Source organism: Leptosomus discolor, unplaced genomic scaffold (assembly GCF_034619465.1).
Source record: "Leptosomus discolor isolate bLepDis1 unplaced genomic scaffold, bLepDis1.hap2 HAP2_SCAFFOLD_167, whole genome shotgun sequence".
Taxonomy (NCBI): Eukaryota; Metazoa; Chordata; class Aves; order Leptosomiformes; family Leptosomidae; genus Leptosomus; species Leptosomus discolor.
The window spans coordinates 1-19,222 of record NW_028237868.1 but is presented as its reverse complement, the minus strand read 5'-3'; the positions used below and the strand labels follow the sequence as shown (position 1 = coordinate 19,222).

General features: G+C 73.2%; 5 protein-coding genes across 5 annotated transcripts; 2 read left to right on the top strand and 3 right to left on the bottom strand.

Moving 5' to 3' along the window:
- Positions 1-326: 326 nt before the first annotated feature.
- Positions 327-2,213, bottom strand: TNNI3 (troponin I3, cardiac type). Its single transcript, XM_086481229.1, is given in 9 exon segments — positions 327-383; positions 385-429; positions 629-799; positions 1,123-1,212; positions 1,574-1,651; positions 1,653-1,706; positions 1,844-1,885; positions 1,981-2,107; positions 2,206-2,213. Coding segments are annotated over 9 exon segments (672 nt in total).
- A 1,035-nt stretch (positions 2,214-3,248) lies between these two features.
- DNAAF3 (dynein axonemal assembly factor 3) lies at positions 3,249-6,213 on the bottom strand. The gene is made up of 11 exons (XM_086481228.1): positions 6,147-6,213; positions 5,933-6,051; positions 5,533-5,626; positions 5,284-5,432; positions 4,948-5,118; positions 4,437-4,546; positions 4,226-4,328; positions 3,944-4,136; positions 3,723-3,837; positions 3,535-3,609; positions 3,249-3,393 (listed from the first exon to the last, which is right to left on the bottom strand). The coding sequence occupies exons 1-11, from the start codon at positions 6,211-6,213 to the stop codon at positions 3,249-3,251; spliced, it is 1,341 nt and encodes a 446-aa protein (XP_086337354.1).
- Positions 6,214-6,655: 442 nt separating this feature from the next.
- HSPBP1 (HSPA (Hsp70) binding protein 1) lies at positions 6,656-9,511 on the bottom strand. The gene is made up of 7 exons (XM_086481227.1): positions 9,350-9,511; positions 8,854-8,980; positions 8,181-8,240; positions 7,573-7,908; positions 7,193-7,310; positions 6,867-6,978; positions 6,656-6,761 (listed from the first exon to the last, which is right to left on the bottom strand). The coding sequence occupies exons 1-7, from the start codon at positions 9,509-9,511 to the stop codon at positions 6,684-6,686; spliced, it is 993 nt and encodes a 330-aa protein (XP_086337353.1). The 3' UTR covers positions 6,656-6,683.
- Positions 9,512-10,474: 963 nt separating this feature from the next.
- KMT5C (lysine methyltransferase 5C) lies at positions 10,475-14,651 on the top strand. Its single transcript, XM_086481226.1, is given in 8 exon segments — positions 10,475-10,584; positions 10,998-11,160; positions 11,824-11,933; positions 12,005-12,168; positions 13,006-13,025; positions 13,471-13,607; positions 14,167-14,208; positions 14,210-14,651. Coding segments are annotated over 8 exon segments (1,188 nt in total).
- A 1,346-nt stretch (positions 14,652-15,997) lies between these two features.
- Positions 15,998-19,214, top strand: TNNT1 (troponin T1, slow skeletal type; the record flags this gene model as incomplete). The annotated part of the gene is made up of 13 exons (XM_086481225.1): positions 15,998-16,026; positions 16,126-16,139; positions 16,524-16,562; positions 16,690-16,713; positions 16,789-16,810; positions 16,904-16,964; positions 17,283-17,399; positions 17,926-18,003; positions 18,087-18,197; positions 18,516-18,625; positions 18,707-18,797; positions 18,879-18,919; positions 19,178-19,214. Coding segments are annotated over exons 1-13 (774 nt in total), but the record flags the coding sequence as incomplete, so codon positions are not given.
- Between the last annotated feature and the right edge of the window lie 8 nt (positions 19,215-19,222).

The window sequence follows — 19,222 nt, the reverse complement described above, 5'->3', positions numbered from 1 at the left end:
CAGTGGGGGGGGGGTCACTAATAAATGAGATGGAACAAAATGGGCGGCTCCAGCTCCTGGAGGGGGAGCGGCGACACCCGTAGTCGGACCATGAGTCAATGGGTCAATGCTGGGGGGTGATTTATTGGGGGGGGGTGGGGGGGGGTGGATGTGGTTTATCTGTGGGGGGTGATGAAGGTGATGGTGATGATGGTGCTGGGGTCCCTGGAAGGGGTCCCGGGGCGGCTGCGCCTGCACGAGATGAAGAGGGGTCAGGGGGTCCCCCTGGGGGAGGGGCCCCCTGGGGTGCTGGGGGGTCGGGGGGGGGGGGTGTCCTTGTCTCACCCTCAGGCCGTGGCCCGCCCCGGCGCCTCAAACTTCTTCTTGCGGCCCTCCATCCCGCCTCAGCGCGTCCACGTTCTTCCGCCAGTCCCCGACCTCGCGGCTCTCCTGCCCCGCCCACCGCGTCACCGCCCCCGCCCGGGACACGCCCCGGCCCGGGACACGCCCTCCCGGCCAAGGCTCAACAGGCGCAACGTGGCGACTCGCCCGCGTGTGCCACGCCCGGCACACGCCCTGTCGCCTCCCTGGGACACGCCCACTCCGCCTGTAGCCACGCCCCCCGTGTCCCCCCCCCCCATGTCCCCACCTTCTCGGCGTCGTCCTTGCGCACTTGCCGCAGCCCCGCCCGCAGGTCGGTGCCCACCCGGTGCTTCGCCCCCAGCAGCGCCGCCATCATGGCGTCGGCCGACAGCCGCACCCGCCGCAGCGCCGGCCGCACGAAGCGGCCCCCGGCCACCCGCCGCCGCAGCTCCTCCATCTGGGGGGGACAACGGGGGGGGACGGGGATGTGAGCTGCCTGCTGGGGTATGGCCATTTGGGAAGGGGGACACAAGGTGCCACGCAGCGCCTTGGCCTGGGGACGTTAGCGGGACGTGGGGACACGGAGGCACCTACGGCGCAGCTGCCATCTGGGGACATGGGGGAGACACACAAACATGGGGACACCATGGAGCCACCCGCCACCACAGCTCCTCCTCCTTCATCTGGGGACACAATGGGGGGGGACGGGACGGGAACATATGCCGATGACGGGGAGGGGGGGGGGGACGATGACACCGGGGGGCACGGACGCGTCCCCACCTCGGCCACGTTCTTGCTGACGCGGGTGCCCATGTCGTAGCGCTCCTCATCCACACGCCCCACGCGGGCATGCAGCTCCCGGCACAGCTCCTGGCGGGGGGGGGGGTGAAATACACTGCACCCACCACCCCCCACCATGTCACCCTATCCGTCCCCCCCCCCCCCGCAGTGTCACCTAGACACCCCCCCCCCTCCAAGCCCTCAGGTCCCAAATGTCCCCCCCCCCCCACCCCCCGAGTCCCCATGAGTTGTACCTGCACAACCCGTCCCGTCCCCGTCTCCTTGGTGTGTGTCCCCCTGGCCCCCTCCCCAAGCCCTCAGGTCCCCAGTGGCATGGCGTGCCGCCCCCCCCCCCCCCCCGCCGCCTTTGGTGTGTCTTGTGTGTGTGTGTGTCCCCATGTCCCTGTGTGTGTCCCCAGCCAGGCAGGGTGTGCTCGTGTCCCCCCCGCACCTGGAGCTGGGCAAGGCTGAGCCCCTCAAGTGCTAGGGGGGGGCACAGCTCCCCCAGCAGCCGCAGCTTCTCCCCCCCCCCGCTCCTGCTCCTCCCGCTCCAGCTCCCGCTTCGCTCTCTGCAGCAGCAGCGTCTGGAGGGGGGGGGGGGGGGGGGGGGGGGGGGGGCACACAGATAGTCGGGGGGAGGGGTCAGAGGGGATCCAGGCGTCCCAATGACCCCCCCCCCCCCAGGACATGGGACACCCCCCCCCCCCCCCCCCCCCTTTACCTTCAGCTGCAGCTTTCGGGACGCTGAGATCTTGGGTTGCCTCTGGGGAGGGGGAAATGGGGGTCAGGTGGAGGGGCCTGGGGCCCCCCTCATCCCTGTTGTAAATTCCCCCCCCTCCATATGTGCCCCCCACACACCTTGGCATGGGGCTCCACGGCGTAGGCCCGGTAGTTGGCCGAGGATTTGCGGCGCAGGGGGGGCGGCTGCGGCTGGGGGGGGCGCTGGGGGGGGCCCCGGCTCCTCCTGCTCCTCCTCCAGAGGGCGCTGCGCGAGGGGGGGGGTGGGGGGGGGTGTCAGCAGGGAGTTGGGACACGGCGAGGGGGTTAACAGGGGCGGGGGGGGTAGGGGCGGGGAACACCTACCGGCACATCCTCCCTGGTGGGGGGGGGGGGGGAAGGGTCAGAGACCCGGCTGAGCATCGGACCCCCTCCCCCCACCTCGCCCCACTCACTCAGCCATTCTGCTGGTCCCTGTGCTGGAAGACAGGAGCGGTGCTGGGGGGGTCCGGGGAGGATGAGGGGGCGGGGGGGGGGGGGGAGGGCCGGTCACGGTGGGGGGCCGCCCCCTCCCTCCAGACCCGCCACTGCCCCTATATGGGGCTGGCAGCTCCAGAGCCGATAAGGGGGGGGGCTAAATATAGCCCTTATCGACACACACATAGACACACCCCACCCCCACCACCCCCCACCCCGGGGAGACCCAGGAGTCCGGGCAGCCCTGTCCCTCCCCGCCCCCTCCTCCAGCCAAGGGCATCCAGGACCCAGACCCAGGCACCCCCAACCCCCCCCACCAGGGCACCAGGCGTCCGAGGACCCCCTGCCCACCCCGAAGACCCCCCTCCCCACGCCCCCAGGAGTCCCAGACACCTTCCCCCCTCCCTCCGGGGGGCCCAGGGGTTCGGTGACACACCCCCCCTACCTTGTCCCCGAAGGGACTCCCCCCGCCCCCCTCCCCACCCCAGGGACCCCCCCACCGCCCTGATCCGAGAGGACCTATGCGCCTGGCAGCCCCTGCCCCGGTGACGACTTCCAACACCCCACCCCCCCCCACCCCCACCCCCCAGAATGGGACCCAGGGTTCGGGAGCCCCTCGCCCCCCGTTACCTAGCCCGCGCCGGAGCCGGGAGATCGCGGGCGGCGGCGACGCTTTATGAATGGACGGGGGCGGGGGCCTCGTGGGAGGGGGAGGAGTCCTCGGGGACAGGAGGGCGGGGTCGCGGGAATGGGGCGGGGTCGCGGGAACGGGGCGGGGTCGCGGGAACGGGGGCAGAGCCTGGAGTCCCCCTTCGCCAAGTGGAGGGGTCTGGGGGGGGCTCCGGGTGGTGTTGGGAGGGGGGGGGCTGGGGTCCCGGCAGCTGCCGGGGGGGGGGGTCGGGGGGGTCGGCGGGGCTGGGGGGGGGGGGGTGTCAGGGGTGGGGGGTCCGCCGGAAGCGGGCGCAGGCCGGGGGCTCCCCGGGGCCCCCCCAGGGCTCGAAGCCGCTGGCCCGGGCCAGTGCCGCCGCCTGCGCCAGGAAAGCGTCGAGCTGGGGCTGCCGCAGGGTGGGCGCGAACCTGGGGGGCGGGGGTCAGGGGTCAGGACCCCGCGGGGGGGCACTGGGGACCTGGGGTCAGGGAGCACGGTGGGGGGGTGGTCCCAGACCCTGATGGGGGTCACGGGGGAGGGAATGGGGGGTCTGGGGTCCTGGTACGTACGTGGGCAGCTCCACCAGGAGAGTGGCCCCGGGGGCCGCCAGCCCCCCCAGCTCGGGGGTCAGCTCCTGCAGCGACCTGGGGGGGGGGGGGGGGGGGGGGGGGGGCGAGGGAGCTGAGGGACTCAGGCGTCCGGGCGCCCCCCCCCCCCTCCTCCAGCAGCACCCCCCTCCTCTCCCCGGCGCCCCCACCTCCAGCCCAGCAGCAGCAGCCGGCAGAGCCCCCCCAGGCGGGCGCGGGCTGGGGGACGGCAGGCGCTGCCCAGCGGCAGGAACCGGACCTGGACCGGGAGGGGCAGCAAGGGTCCTGCGGGAACCGGGGGGGGGGATTCAGGGGGGGTGGGGGGCCTGCAGGAACGGGGCGGGGATCACGGGGAGAGGGGAGTGTCGGAACCGATCGGGGGGCTGCTCACCCAGGGGGCCGGTGTCGTCTCCGGGAGGGTCCGGGTCCTTTGGGGGGTCCCTCAGGGAGGTCTCGGTCGTCTGGGGGTTCCCCCTCGGTGGGGGGGGTCCTGGTCGTCGGAGGGGGTCGTCGGGGGTGGGGGTCCCAGTGTGCAGCTCGTGCAGCAGCGCCGTCACGTTGGCCAGGGAGATCTCGGTGGCCGTCTGGGGGGGTGGGGGGGGCCACAGTGAGCCCCGCCCCTCCCTTGGGACCCCCCCCCAAACACTCCCCTGCCCCCCCCCCCCCCCCCCACCTTTCCGGAGCTCCGCAGCCCGTCGGTGTCGAGGCCGAAGGCGAGGAAGGGCCCGGTCACGGTGGTCCCCCCAGTACCCGCTGTCCGGCCCCGGCTGCCCGTCCTGGGGGGGGGGGGGTGTGGGGGTTGGGGGGATGTCAGCGCCCCCTGAGCCCCCCCATGCTCCTCCCCGCTCCCCCTCCCCCCCCCCGCCCCACTCACGGCGCGGGGCCGGCAGCTGCTCTGCAGGGTGGGGTTGGGGACGTCGCCCCCCCCTCGAGGGACGAAGGCGACGCCGCTCTCCCGCCAGCGCCCGAACTCGCACGGGGAGACGGTGGTGGCCTGGAGGCGGGGGGGGGGGCGGGCATGGACCCACGGATCCCCGCCCCGGACCCCCATAATTCTCCTCGGATCCCGGTGTTCTCCCCCCAGTAGCCCCCGGGGTGTCCCCCGGTACCCCAGGGCCCCCCCATGTACCCCCGTACCGCCCCCGTCCTCCCTGTTACTCCCCCCCCCGGGGTGCAGCCCCCCGGTACTCCCCAGAATACATCCCCTGGTAACCCCCCGGTTACTCCCAGTACCTCTCTGGTAGCGTCCCCCCACTACCCCCGAGAATACAGCCCCCGGTAACCCCCGTAGCCTCCGGTCCCGTCCGTGTGTCGTCGTCGTTCCCCCCCCCCCGTTACCCCCGGGCTTGCAGCCCCCGGTAACCCCGGTGCCCCCCCTCCCGGTGCCCCCGTTACCCCCCGGGGGTGCAGCCCCATCCGCAGCTCCCAGTCCGCCACCGCCGCCCTCGCATCGTATCTGGCTCCGAGTCGCCGCCGCAGCCGCCGATCCCACGCCCGGGACTCCGGTACCGGCACCGGCCGCTCCCAGCGCCGCAGAACCGCCTCCAGCGCGTCCCGCTCCCGGCACTGCGGGCGGCAGCTCCCTGTACAGCGCCGGCACCGGGATCCCCGGACCTGCCACCGGCACTGGGCAGCCCCGGGACCCTCCACCCCAGGTTCCCCCGGTTCCCACCGGTACCGGTCAGTCCTGGGACCACCGGCACCCCCCGCTCCGGTTCCCCAAGCATCGACCTTCATCAGTCCCAGGTCGGCGGGTCCCTCCCGGTACCGGTCCTCGGTGACCCAGCGGCGGAGGCGAGCGGCGGCCCCGCTCAGCAGCGCGGCGGTAGCGGCGCGGAGGCGACCGGAGCCCAACAGCTCCAGGATGGCAGCGGCGCGGGCTGCGGCGGGTAACGGGGCTCGGAGGTGAGGGCCCCAGTGCAGGGTCGGGGGGGGGGGGGGGGTGAGGGGTGGTTCTGGGCATCCCCCCCCTTCCCGTACCTGCCGGCTGGGTACGTCCTGGGGCTTCGGCCGCCAGGAGGAGGAAGAGGAGCTGCCGCGCCACGGCCTCGGGGCGCTGCTCCGCCACGAACAGCTGAGGGGGACGGGAACCCCCGGTAACACCGGGGAACCCCCGGTAACACCCCCCGGTGACCCCTGGGGACCACCCCCCCTCAGGACCCCAACCTCCCCGAAGCCCCGGCAACCCCCCAGACCCCGACAGCTGCCCCAGAACCGGGACGCCGACCCGCCCGGGAAGCCCCAGTGACACCATCGTCCCCCAGTAACCCCCACCCCGGTAACTCCACCCGGAATCTCAGCCCCCTCGAAGCCCCGGTAGCCCCCCAGGACCCCCACAGCTGCCCCAGAACCGGGACGCCGACCCGTGCCGGTGCCGTACGGTGATGGCGCGGGGGGGTCCCCGCCGGGCCCGGGCCGCCGTCAGCAGGAGGTGCCGCCCCTCCGCCGCGCCCACCAGCAGCACCGCCGCCTCCGCCTCGGGGTCAGGGTCCGGGGGGACTGCGGGGAGCCGGTGTCACGGGGGGGGGGGGGGCACCTGGGTGGGGGCACCCCAGTGCACCGGGAGGGGGGAGGGGTGGGGGTGCGGGGCTCACGGTACTGGCGAAGGTCGAGCGCCGGGGACAGCCCCCACCAGCAGACGGTCCCCAGACCCTCCTCCATGGCGGAGGGCCGCCGGCGGCGCGGTCACGCCCCCTTCCGCCGGTAACCGGAGCGCGGCGGACCAATGAAGAGCGAGAACGGGGACGTCCCGCCAGCCGAGAGGGACGCGGTCGCCACGGCAACGGTCCGGCGCGAGACCACGCCCTCCAGCAACGGTCCGGCGCGAGACCACGCCCTCCAGCTCTAGGCCCCGCCCCCGGCGCTGTCCGTCCCGGCGGTGCTGACGGGAGCCCAGTCGTTCCCGGTCGCCCGGGTCCCCCGGGGGGGGTAGACGTGGTGGCCGGCGCTAGGTAGATGACAAGATGACATCAGCGATGACATCACCACAGCAGCTCTTCCCCCCCCCCCGCCCCAGCAGAGCCCGGGACGCGTCCAGGAGCGAGGCCTTTATTATGCCCCTGGGGCTGGGGTGCGGCAAGGGGCGTCTGGGGCTTCCCCGGGGGATCCTGGGGGGTCCGGGGGGTCCCGGGTCACCGGTCCATGCCGCTCTCCTCGGGGGGGGTCTCGAAGCAGAGCTGCAGCAGCCGCTCGCAGAACTCCAGCTCCTCCTGCCGTGGAGGGGGAGGTGTCACTCTGGGTATCCCCCTGCTGCCACCCCCTCCCCCCAGCCGTGGGGACACCCCCGGGATCATCCCCCGCCCCCCCCCCCATACCTGGAACTCCTCCCGGCCCTGCAGCAGCCCCCGCCGCTCCCGCAGCAGCTCCTCCAGCCCCAGGACGGGGGCCCGGCACTCCCGCACCCCCTCTGGGAAATCTGCAGCCAAACTGGGGGGGGGAGGGGAGGGCAAAGGGGCTGGGTGGGGGCACAACCGCCCCACAGCACCCCCCTCCCCGCATCCCCCATCCTCCCCAGGCACCCCAACACCCCCCTCACCCCTCCCTGCCAAGGAGACCCCGGTGTTAGGGTGCACCTACAGTCCCCGCCAGGCTCTGCTCGAGGGGAGCCCCTGGCCCCCCCGGCCCCCCCTGGGGGTCTCACCTGCAGAGCGCCCCCAGTGCATGCTCGTGGGCCCCGTCGTGCTCCGTCCGCAGCAGGGCCACCAGCTGGGCCACCATCCCCAGCCGGCACAGGGGCTCTGGGGGGGGGAGGGTGTGACAACATCAGGAGGAGGGGGAGTCCCAAGGGGTGCCAGGAGGGATGGTAGGGGGGCTCCAGAGCAAGGTTGGGGGGTCCCATGAGCGGTTGGGGTCCTCAGGAGGGAACTGGGGGGGGTCCCAAGGGAGGATTGGTGTTTTGAGGAGGGGGATCTGGAGGAGTCTGAGTAAGAGTTTGGGGGGCCCAGGGTAAGCCTGGGGGGGTCCCAAGGGGCCCCAGACGGACTGTGAGGGTCCCTGGCACAGGGCGGGGGGGGGTCTCACAAAGGTCTGGGGGGGACCCAGAGGGTCCCAAGAGGGGCTGAGGGTCCCGGGGGAGCTCCCGCTGCAGGGTTAAAAGTCCCGGGGGTCCCCAGTACAAGGCTGGGTGGTCTCTGGGCAGGTCTGGGGCGGGTGGTGCCTGGAGCAGGGGGGTGTTCGGGGTGGGGGCTCGCGGGGTCTCACCGCGCAGGCGGGGGTGCTCGCGCAGCAGGCAGTGCAGCAGGAAGGCGGCGCGGGCGCGCAGGGGGGGCCGGGGACTCTGCAGGGCCCCCCCCAGCGCCTCCAGCCCCCCCAGGCGCTCAAACTGCTCCAGGCCCTCGGGCTGCGCCCGCACCAGGCCTGAGGGGAGGGGGGGGAGAGGGAGGCGTCAAACCTTCCCCCCCACCCCCACACCCAATCCCACCCCCCCATCCCCAAAACCACCCCCTTGTCCCCAAATGCCCCCATTCCCCTGTCCACCCTCCTCCCGCCACCCCATCAGCCCCCTGTGCTCCCCCACCCCCCGATGACTCCCAACCCCATCACCATGACGTCCCCACACTCACAGCCCCCCTGACGTGCCCCCACCCCCATGCGCCCCCCCCCTTCCGCCTCCCGCCCCCCCAACTCACAGGAGATGGCAAACAAGGCGCAGGGGGGGACACGGGGGTCGGGGTCCCCCCGCAGCCCCCCTAGGAGAGCAGGGAGAGCCCCCAGGGCCAGCGCTTGCCCCTGGGCCCCCGGCAGGTTCTGGGCACAGGCACCCACCACTCGAGCAGCCCCCGCCCGGAGGGGGGCCCAGGGGTGGCCCAGCAGTCCCACCACTGCCTCCAGCCCCCCTAAAGCGCAGAAATCTGAGGAGGAGGGAGCAAGAAAGGAGTGTCACGACCCTTCTCGCACCCCCACATGTGTCCTGAACCCCCTCCCTACAACCATAGGGCTCCCCCACACGCTCTTTAGGACTCCGAGCCCCGCAACCACCCACCCCCCAGGAGTCCCCAGCATCCCCTAGCACCATCCTGGCCCACCCCGTGAACACTCCCCAGCCCCTCAACTCCCTCCGGGTCCCCCAAGACCCTCCAGCCACTGCTGGGGCCCCTCTGCCTGCCCCCCCCCCCTCCTCCCAACCACCCTCGTGGGACCCCCCCAGCCCCACCCAGGGACCTCTGTGGGACCCCCAGTCGCCCCCAGCGACCCGCTGGCCCCCTCCCAGCTCCCCCCCCTCACCAGTGGCGTTGTCCAGGCTCTCGCACAGCTCCGCCAACAGCTCCAGGGCCTGTTCGTGGGGTCCCGTCTCCCCCTGGCCCCTCTCGGCTGCCTCCTCCCCGGGGCAGGGCCCCGCCAGCACCCCCAGGCAGCGCCGCAGCTCCTCCTGCGCCCCCCCGGGTCCCCCCAGCGCCTCCGCCACCGCCGCCCGCAGCCACTGCTGCCGCTGCAGGACCCGCCGGTGGCCGTAAGACCCCCCCCCCCGGGGGCCTCCTCGACCCGCTGAGCCCCCCGGACCCCTCGCTGCCCCCCTCTCCCAGGACCCCGGGGGCCCCCACGCCCCCCCCGGGCCCACTGAGCCCCCCGGAGCCTCCAGACCCCTCGTTGCCCCACTCCCTCCGGACCCCCGTGAGCCCCCATGCCCCCTCCAGGAGCCCCTATGACCCCCATGACCCACGGACCCCCCGCGGCCCACTGACCACCACCCCCCAGGACCCACAGAGACCCCCCTGGAAGCTCAATGCCCCTCACTAACCCCCCCGTGGCCCCTCCAACCCACCCGGCCCCCCCCGTGCCACCCCCCGGCCCCGCTCACCTCCTCACCCATGGGCTCCCTCGGCGGGGGCTGGGGCTCCCCGGCCACCACCGCCATCTCCAGCAGCCCCTGCAGCGTGTGGGGGGGCTCCCGTCGGCTCCCCCCACCTCCGCCGCCGCCGCTGCCGCCGCCGCCTCCTCCTCCTCCCGCCGCCGCCGCCATCACCCTGCCGCGGCGCACTCAGCGGCCCGGCCCGCACCGGGGCCCGCACCGGGGCCCGCACCGGGGTCCCTTCGTCTCCCCCTGGGGCCCACCGACCGCCCAGGACCCCCCTCAAACACCCCCAGCCCCGCCGGGCCCCCCCCCGCACCTCTTCACAGCCGCCCGCTCGCACTGGGCGCCGCCATCTTGCGCGGGGGGCGGAGCCTGCGCAGCGGAAAGGGCGGGAGCGGCGCGGGCGGGGGGCGTGGCCTGGGCGGGGCGAAGCGGGGCGCGGGGTTTATTGTTTCCCACAGGCGTCACGCAGAGCTCATTGTGCTCCGGCGCCGCGGAGCAGAGCGCGCTCCGCCAATGGGAGCGAGGGGAGGGCGCTCGGGGAGGGGGGAGGCCAATAGGAGCCGGGGAGGGCGGTGGTTGCTAACCTCTAGAGAGCGAGGGGCGGGGCTTCTGACCCCTGGCCCAATGCGGCGGGAGAGAGGAGTAACCGGCGTCGGTGCCGGCCAATAGCCACCCAGGAACGCCCCGGCTAATGGGGCGCGGCACGTGCCGCCCGTGCGGGCCAGCGCGCCTCGGCCAATGGGAGCGGCGAGCGCCGGACGCCGTGGGCGGGACCGACCCGCGACTGGCTGTACCGGCGGCCAACAGAAAGGGAGCGGAGAGCTGTGGGCGGCCAATAGGAATGGCGGAGAGGCGTGCGCGTGCGGCGGCGGGGACGGCGGGAGCGGGCCGGCGGCGGCGGCCCGGCCCAGCCCGGCCCGGCCCCCGCTGCAGCCGGTACCGGGGCCCGGGCCGGGCCGGCGGCGCTGCGGTAACGGCCGGGGCCGGGCGGGACGCGGGGTCCCGGTGTGCTCCCCTCCCTCCCTCCCCCCAAGCCAACTCCGGGCTCTTTGTCTGGGCCCGGCCCGGTGCGGCGGGGCCGGTGCCCGGTAACCCGGTTGGCCGCAGGTTTCGCCGCGGCGGAGGGCGATGGGGTCCCGGCAGGTGACGGCGCGGGAGCTCTGCGAGAACGACGACTTGGCCACCAGCCTGGTGCTGGACTCGGCGCTCGGCTTCCGCACCCACAAGATGGGCGTCAGGTGGGGCGGGGGGCACCGGGGGGAGGGTGTCCCGGGGGCCCCGGTCATGGGGAGGGGTGGGGGAAACCGGGGGGGTCCCGGGCGGAGGAGGGGTGGGGGGGCGGTTCCGGTCGGGGGGGAACGGGACCCGGGACCCGGGGCGGCATGGTGTCCCGGTCACGGGGGGAAACGGTCCCGGGGGTCCTTGCGCCCCCTGTCCTGGGGAAGGGGGGTGTCCCCATCGTGGGGGTTCCCTGTCCTGGAGGAGGGGGGGGATGTCCCTAATCTTGGGGTCCTTTTGCTGGCGGGGGGGTGGTCCTGAAGTTCCCTCTCCTGGGGGGGGGGGGTGTGTCCCCGTCCCAGGGTTGCTTGGTCGGGGGGGGGGGGGGGGGTTGTCCCTGCCCCTGGGGTGACGCCCCCCGGTGCCGGCGCAGCCCCCTGCCCGCCCTGCGGCGGCGGCACCTCCTGCGGGCGGCCGTGGAGCGGTTCTGCCGCCGCCGGGACCTGGAGGCGACGTGGCGGGCGCTGAGCGGGGCCTGGGCCGGGGCCTTCTTCCAGCGCCGCCGCCCGCTGCAGCGCGCCGCGCTCAAGAGCCACGTGAGGGGCGGGGGGTCCCCGGGGGGGAGGGGCTCCCTAGGGGGCACAGGAGGGTCTCGGGGGGCCTGGGGGGTCCCCAGGGGGTAGGGCGGGGGGCCCTGGGGGGGGGGCTGGGGGGCACAGAGGGGTCCCCAGAGGGGACTGAGAGGCTCGGGGGGGTCCCCGTGGGGCACAAGAGGGTTCCTGTGGGGGGCGGGAGGGTCCCTGAGGGACACAGGACAGTCCCCAAGGAGGGGCTTAGGGGGCTGGGGGTCCCCATGGGGTCTCTAGAGGGGGCTGGGGGGCACAGAGCAATCCCCGTGGGGCACAGAAGAGTCTTCGGGGGGGGCTGGAGGGTCCCTGGGGGATACTGGGGGGTTCCTATGGGGTACAGTGGGGCTTATGGGGGGGGTGTGTGGGGGAAGGATCTAGGGGGGGCCCAAGGGGACCTGGGGGGGGGGGCACGGGGGACTTATGGGGTGGGACGGGGCTCTATAGAGGCTCTATAGACCCTCTGGAGAGGGTCCCTGTCACCTCCCTAAGGCGGTGGGGGGGGTGGTCACAGGCGGGTCCCTCCATGGGCGCCACCAGGCCAGGATGCCTGGGTCCCCCCCCGCGCTGTGGGGGGGGGGGGGGTGTGCCCCCCCCCCCCCGACGCCCCCAGTTCCTGCCTCGCCCCCCCAGGTGTTCCGGTACCTGCGGCTGCTGCTGCCCGAGAGCGGCGTCGCCATCCAGCCCTGCTCCCGCTACTCCCGCGACCGCCACGGCGCCCGTGTCGTCTCCACCCGTCTCTGGTGGGTCCCGGGGGGTCCCGGGGGGGTGCCGACCCCAGGGACCCCCCCCAGACCCTTGTGTCCCCCCCCAGGCGGAAGCACGAGACGCTGGAGCTGCTGGTGGGCTGCGTGGCCGAGCTGCGGGCGGGCGACCGGGGGCTGCTGCGGGCGGGGGACAACGACTTCAGCGTCATGTACTCGACCCGCCGGCGCCAGGCCCAGCTCTGGCTGGGGCCCGTGGCCTTCATCAACCACGGTGGGTACCCCAAGACCCCCGGGGGGGAGCCCAAAATCCGGGGGGGGGGGGGGGAGAAGCATCCGCGGGGGGGCACAAGAGCCTTCGCGGGGTCCCCAGTGCACCCCGGGGTTCACGTCATGTCACGGTTCTCGCTCAGCTCTGTCGGCTTCGAGGTGCTGGGGGTGTCCCTGAGACCCCCGCAAAATCCTGAGGGAGACCTCGAGACTCTGGGGGGGACCCCCGAACCCAGCTGGGGGTGCCCCAAACGCCCCTGACACCCCCCCAGGGTCCCCAACCTGCCCCGGGGGTTCATGTCATCCCCTGGGTCTGGCTGAGCTCCGTGGGCTTTGTCACACTGGGGGGGGGTGTCCCCAAAACACTGAGGGGGTCCCTGAGACCCCAGAGGGGGTCCCCAGAATCACCTGGGGGGTCCCTGATGCCCTCATGAGGTCCCAACCCACCCCCTGCCTCCCCCAGGACCCCCAGCTCTGGCTCAGCCTTGCCACCATCATCAACCCCTGGGGGTGGTGCAGTGTCCCCAAAGCCACCTGAGGGGGCCCCCCTGAATCCCTCTCGGGTCCCCAGAACTCGCGTGGAGGGTCCTCAAACACCCCCCGGGGGGTCCCCAAACCCCTGGGGGGGTCCCCAAAGCTTCCCCAGGTTCCACAACCCCCCTCCAGTCCCAGGACCCCCAGCTCTGGCTCAGCCCCACTGCTGTTGTCTGCCCCAGGGGGATCCCCAGAGCCCCCCAAAACCCCCCTGGGGGACCCCCAAGTCCCCCTGGGCCCCCCAAACAAGCCAGGGGGTCCTTGAGCAGCTGCTGACAGACCCTTCCCCCCCCCCCCCCCTCCCCAGACTGTCGTCCCAACTGCAAGGTCAGTGTTTGGGGGGGGTAGCGGGACCCCCATGGGGTTTGGGGGGGGGTCCCTGGGGGGGTGTCATGTGAAGGGGTTCCCCCTGTGGTTGGGGGTGCTGGGGGGGTCCCCAGGAGGGTGGGGGTGTCAGGGGGGAGGCCCTGAGGGCAGCATTTTTAGGGGTGCTGGGTTGGGGGAGGTCCCCAAAGGTCTGGGGGGTATAAGTAGGGGGGTTGCCAAGGTTTTGGGGGGGGTGTCTCTGGGGGTTCTGAGGTGTCACAGGGGGTTCCCCATGGGTTTGGGGGTGTCGGGGGGGGTCCCCGGGGTCTTGAGGTGTCACAGGGGGTTCCTCACTTGTTTTGGGGGGGGTTCCCAAAGGCTTGGGGTGTCCCGGGGGGGGGGCTGAGGAGCTCCGGGGGTGCAGGGGGGGGCGGTTTGGGGGCGCGGTGCCAGTTTGGGGGCGCAGCTGGTGGCGGCGGAGGGGACGGCGGCGCGGGTGCAGGCGCTGCGGGACATCGCACCCCGGGACGAGATCACCTGCTTCTACGGGGAGGGATTTTTCGGGGAGAACAACGAGCGCTGCGAGTGCCACACCTGCGAGAGGTACCCCGAGACCCGGGGGGGGACCCCGAGACCCGGGGGGGGCGGGCACATGCCTAACCGCCACGGGGGACCCCGAAGCACCCCCCTGGGGGGGACCCGGAAAGCCCCGGGGGAGCCCAAAACAACCCCAAAACCGGGGGGACACACCCCGAAACCTGGGGGGACCCCAAAATGTCCCACGTGAACCCCAAAACGGCCCCCTGGGGAACCCCAGAGCCCCCCCACCCCCGAGAATGTTCCAGGATGTCTGGGGGGGGGGGTGTGTCTCACCCCAACACCCTTCGCCCCCCCATCTCCCTGTTTTTGGGGTCCCCCCATCTCCCTGTTTTTGGGGTCCCCCCAATTGGGGGAGGTTGGGGACCCCCCAGGGGGGGTTCAGGGCCCCCTGGGAGACTTTAGGGACCCCCTCGCACAGTTTGAAGCCCCCCCCCCCCCCCTTGTTCCCCGAAGGGGTGTTTCAGGGCACCCCGTGACATTTTGCGGGGGGGGTGGGGGGGGGTGGGGTCTCTTGGGGGGGTCCCGGGTCCTCCCCTGACCCCCCTCCCCCCCTCCCCTCCAGACGGGGCGAAGGCGCCTTCCGGCAGCGGGGGAGGGGCGCGCCGCCCCCCCGCCCCCCCCTCGCCGCCCCCCAAGTACGACCTGCGCGAGACCGACGGGCGCCTGCGCCAGGCGGGGGAGGGGGAGGGGGCGGGGGGGCGATGGCCGCCCCTCCCCCCACGCCGCCGCCGTCGCCGCCGCCGCCTCCTCCCCCGCCGCCCCTCCCCCCCCCTCCCCCAGCCCCGCGTCTCCCTCCACGATTGCGTCACGTGCGGGGGGGGCTGCCGGCTGCGGGGGGAGCCCCGCGTGCGCCTCTGCCGCCTGCCCCTCCCCCCGCCGCCCCCCGCGCCCCTCCCCCCGCCCCCCGACCCCAAACTCTCCCTCTACGCCCACGTGCGGCTGGGGGGGGCGGGGGGAGGGGCCCCCCGGAAGGGGGAGGGGGCGGCGCCCCTCTGCCCCCGGCTGCGCCTGGTGGTGACGCACGGGGCCATCGCGCTGCAGGCCTGAGGGGGGAGGGGCGGGGGGGGCGACCCCCCTCTGGGAGGGCCGAACCCCCAGCCCCGCTTGGGGGGCTGCCCCACACCTGCCTCTGCGCCCCTCCCCCCACGGTGCCGGACGCCTGGGCCCCCACTCGCGCTTGCGGGGGGGGGAGGGGGGGTTTGTGGTGCTGGGGGTGGGGGCGGGGGGCAATGAGGTTTTTTTTTTTACGGAAATAAAGGAAATTGGCACAAAACGGAGGTCACGTGCTCGGGCCCCTCCCTCCACTTTGACACCCCCCCACCCCCGGGGGTCCCCAACAAAGGGCAGGAGCCCCGACAGGTGCGAGGGTGACATCAGGGTTGGGGGGGGGTGACGTCAGGGGACGGGAATAGAACTCAGGAGTCCGGACCCCACATTCGGGCCCCACATTCCCGCCCCGCCCCCCCCCCCTCCCCCCGGCCTTTGTCTTCGTCCAAAATGGCCCCGGGTGACCCCAACCGCCCCCCGGGGACCCGGGAGTGCGGGACCCCCAAGTCCAGTCACCCACTGCCCCCCAAGTGAGCCCAGGGGTCCGAGCCCCCCCCTGCTGCCCCCCAAGTCCAGACACCCCCCCCCCTGCTGCCCCCCAAGTCCAGCCCCTCCCCCCCGCTGACCCCCAAGTGGACCCAGGGGTCCAGACCCTCCCATGCTGCCCCCCAGGTCCGGACCCCCCCCCCCACTGACCCCCAGCAAACCCAGGGGTCCAGACCCCTCTCCCTGCTGCCCCACAAGTCCAGCCCCCCCCTGCTGCCCCCTAAGTCCAGCCCCCCGCTGCCCCCTAAGCGGACCCAGGGGTCCGGCCCCCCCCGCTGTTGCCCCCGACAGGTGCTGGTGTCCGGTGTCGGTGACATTTCGGTGGCATCTCGGGAACAATGAGGGGGAATTTGGGGGGGTCCCGGCCCGGGGGGGGGCTGAGGGTGATGTCATGGGGGGGTGGGGCAGCCCCCGATAAAGGGACCCCCGGATTTGAGGGGGGGGGAGGGTGTGAAGCTTCTGCAGAGCCCGAGGGAGCAACCCCAGCGGTGGGGCTGGGGGTCCTGGGGGGTGGTGGGGTGGGGGCTATGGGGTGATGGGGGGGCTATGAGGGGTGATGGGGTGGGGGTATGGGGGGTGATGGGGGTCCTGGGGGGCTATGGGTGGTGAGGGGGTCCTGCGGGGGGCTATGGGGTGATGGGGGGTTCATGGGGGGTGATGGGGGGTTCATGGGGGGTGATAGGGGTCCGGGGGGCTGGGGGGGTTGGGCTGGGGGGCCCGAATGCCTGGCTCCACCTGGGGGGCAACGAGGCCCCCCGACATCCCCCCCCATCCCCCCAGGACCCCCCCAACCCACCGCCATGTCGGAGGCCGAGGAGGAGTACGAGGAGTGAGTGTCCCCCCAGTGCCCTCCCAGTGCTCCCAGTGCCCCCCGACTGGGATGGGCGTCCCCCCCGGCCCCCCCTCACCCCTCTCCTTCCCCCCCTAGGGAGCAGCCGGAAGGTGAGTGCCCCCAGCCCCGTTAATTACCCCCAATTAACCCCCCTGTTAATGAGCTGGTGGCGATGAGGCAGGAACCAACCCCAACACACTAATTAACTCACCCCCAATGCATTAATTAATCCCCAACACATTGATTAATTGACCTCAATACATTAATTAATTGACCCCCAATGCATTAACTAACCCCGAAATGCCTTAACGAAGCCCCAAAGCACCAATTAACCCACCCACCACCCCCGATCATTAACTAACGCCACTAACGAGGGTCGGGGGGTCCATGCCGAGCCCCGGCTGTTAATTACTGCCTCATTAACGGCTCTGGGTCATTAACACGGGGGGTTGGGGGGGGGCTGGCCGTGCCCCCCCTCCCCCCATCTCCCCCAGAGGAGGAGGCGGCAGAGGAAGAGGAGGAGGAAGGTGAGTGTGGGGACCCCCCCCCCCCAAAATCCAGGGACCCCCCTGGACACGGGGGTCCCCAGCACGGGGGGGGTCCTGGGGGTCCTGCAGACCCTGACACCCCCCCCCTCTCCCCCTGCCCCCCCCCTCGCAGCGTCGGAGCCCCCCAAGGAGCCAGGTATGACCCCCACCACCACCCAAACCCCCCCGACCCCCCCTCAACCCCCCCTAACCCCCCTTTTTCCCCCCCCAGAGGAGGAGCGGCCACGGCCCCGGTGAGCTGGGGGGTGGTCGGGGTGGGGGTGAGGCGGCCCTGCTGCCCCTCCAGCCCCCCCTGACCCTCCCCCGCTGCCCCCGGCCCCCCCCAGCCCCGTCGTGCCCCAGCTGGCGCCCCCCAAGATCCCCGAGGGGGAGAGGGTCGACTTCGATGTGAGTTGGGGGGCTGGGGTAGGGGGCTATGGAGGTGGCTGGGGGGGCTGCTGGGGTGTTCTGAGGGTTTCTATGGGGCAGGGGGTCTCTGACGGGGCGCTATGACGAGTCAATATGGGGCTGGGTGATCGCTGGGGGGGGTGCTATGGGGCTGGGGGGCACGCTGTGGGGCTGAGGGGTGCTATGGGGCTGGGGGGTGTTGCTGGGGGTCACTGTGGGGCCGCGGGTTGCTCGGGGGGGGGGCTGTGAGGTGCTGGGGGGGGGCCCGTGGGGCTGGGGGGGGGCAGCCGTGGGGCAGCTGTGGGGCCGTGCCCCCAGGACATCCACCGCAAGCGGATGGAGAAGGACCTGCTGGAGCTGCAGACCCTCATCGACGCCCACTTCGAGCAGCGGCGCCGCGAGGAGCAGGAGCTGGTGGCCCTCATGGAGCGCATCGTGGGTCCGGGGGGCCTGGGGGGGCCCGGGGCGGGGGGGATGTGGGTCCCAGGGGTGGCTGTGGGTGATGGTGGGTCCTGCAGGCGGCTGTGGGTCCCCATGGGTCCTATGGGGCCCTGCAGGGGGCCAGGGGGCCCCCAGGGGTCGCTGTGGGTGGCCATGGGGGTCAGAGTGTGCCCATGGGTCCCCATGGATCGCCGTGGGTCCCTGTGGGTGGCTGTCAGTGGCCATGGGTCCCCAGGGGGTGGCTGTGGGTCACTGTGGGTGACAGGGGGTCCCTGTGGGTCCCAGGGGTGGCTGTGGGTGATGGTGGGTCCTGCAGGCGGCTGCGGGTCCTGGTGGGTCCCATGGGCAGCTGTGGGTCCCTGTGGGTTCCAGTGGGTGATGGTGGTTCCCTGTGGGTCCCCGTGGGTCCCAGTGGACGACAGTGGGTCCCAGTGGGTGGCTGTGAGTCTCTGTGGGTGCTGGTGGTTCCCCGTGGGGCAGCCGTGGGTCCCAGGGGTGACGGGAGCCGCGGGTGCCCCAGGAGCGGCGTCGCGCCGAGCGCAACGAGCAGCTGCGGAGCCGCACGGAGAAGGAGCGGGAGCGGCAGGCGCGGCTGGCGGTGAGCGGGGGGACCCTGGACCCCCCCCCGTGACCCTCCCGGGCCCCCCACATCCCCCCGTCACCCCCCATGTCCCCCCCCAGGAGGAGAAGCTGCGCAAGGAGGAGGAGGAGGCAAAGAAGCGCGCGGAGGACGACGCCAAGAAGAAGAAAGTGCTGTCCACCATGCCCCACTTCGGGGGGTACCTGGCCAAGGTGGGGGGCAGCCCCACGGAACAGCCCCAGCCCCACAGCGACCCCCCCAGGGCAGGGAGTAAGGGGCCCCCTGTGAGGCAGGAGGCCTGCGCCAGCCCCATAGGACACCCCACATCCCCCACTGGCTGCCCCACAGCCCCCTCTGGGTGTCCCGTAGTACCCACAGGGTGCCCTACAGCCCCCTGTAAGGTACCCTGCAATTCCCTTTGGGCACCCCACAGCCCCCTTTGGGTGCCCCGTAGCGCCCCACAGCCCACCATGGGGTCCAGCCTGTGGAGGCTGCCCCACAGCCGCCCCACAGCGCCCCGTGCCCCACAGGCGGAGCAGAGGCGAGGCAAGCGCCAGACCGGGCGGGAGATGAAGCTGCGGATCTTGGCCGAGCGCAAGCGGCCGCTCGACATCGAGCACCTGCGGGAGGACGAGCTCAGGTGGGGCCCGACCCACACCCTGCCCCGCACCCCGACCCACACCCTGCCCCGCGCCCCGACCCACGCCCCGACCCACCGCAGGGTCAAGGCCAAGGAGCTCCACGACTGGATCCACCAGCTCGAGTCCGAGAAGTTCGACCTCATGGAGAAGCTGCGGCGGCAGAAATACGAGGTGTGGGGCGGTGTGGGGACATGTGGGCCCCGGGCCGCTATGGGGCGATGTGGGGCCCGGTCTCACCCCTCCCCTCCCCAGATCAACGTCCTGTACAACCGCATCAGCCACGCCCAGAAATTGTAAGGAGGAGGTTGGGGGGGCCTGGGGGGTCACTGGGCGGGAACTGGGGGTCACTGAGGGGCGAATTTGGGGTCCTTGGGGGGGAACCGGGATCCCTGGGGGGGGTATTTGGGTCACTGGGGGGGGCACTTGGGGAGGGGTCGGGGGGGGGGTGCGCTGGGAACGTCGTGGGGGGGGGGGGGTCGCTGGGTCGGGGGGGGCTGTGGCGGGGGGGGGTCCCTCTCCGGGGGTCCCACCTCTCCCCCTCCCCCCCGCAGCAAGAAGGTGGTCGGGAAGGGCCGCGTCGGCGGCCGTTGGAAGTA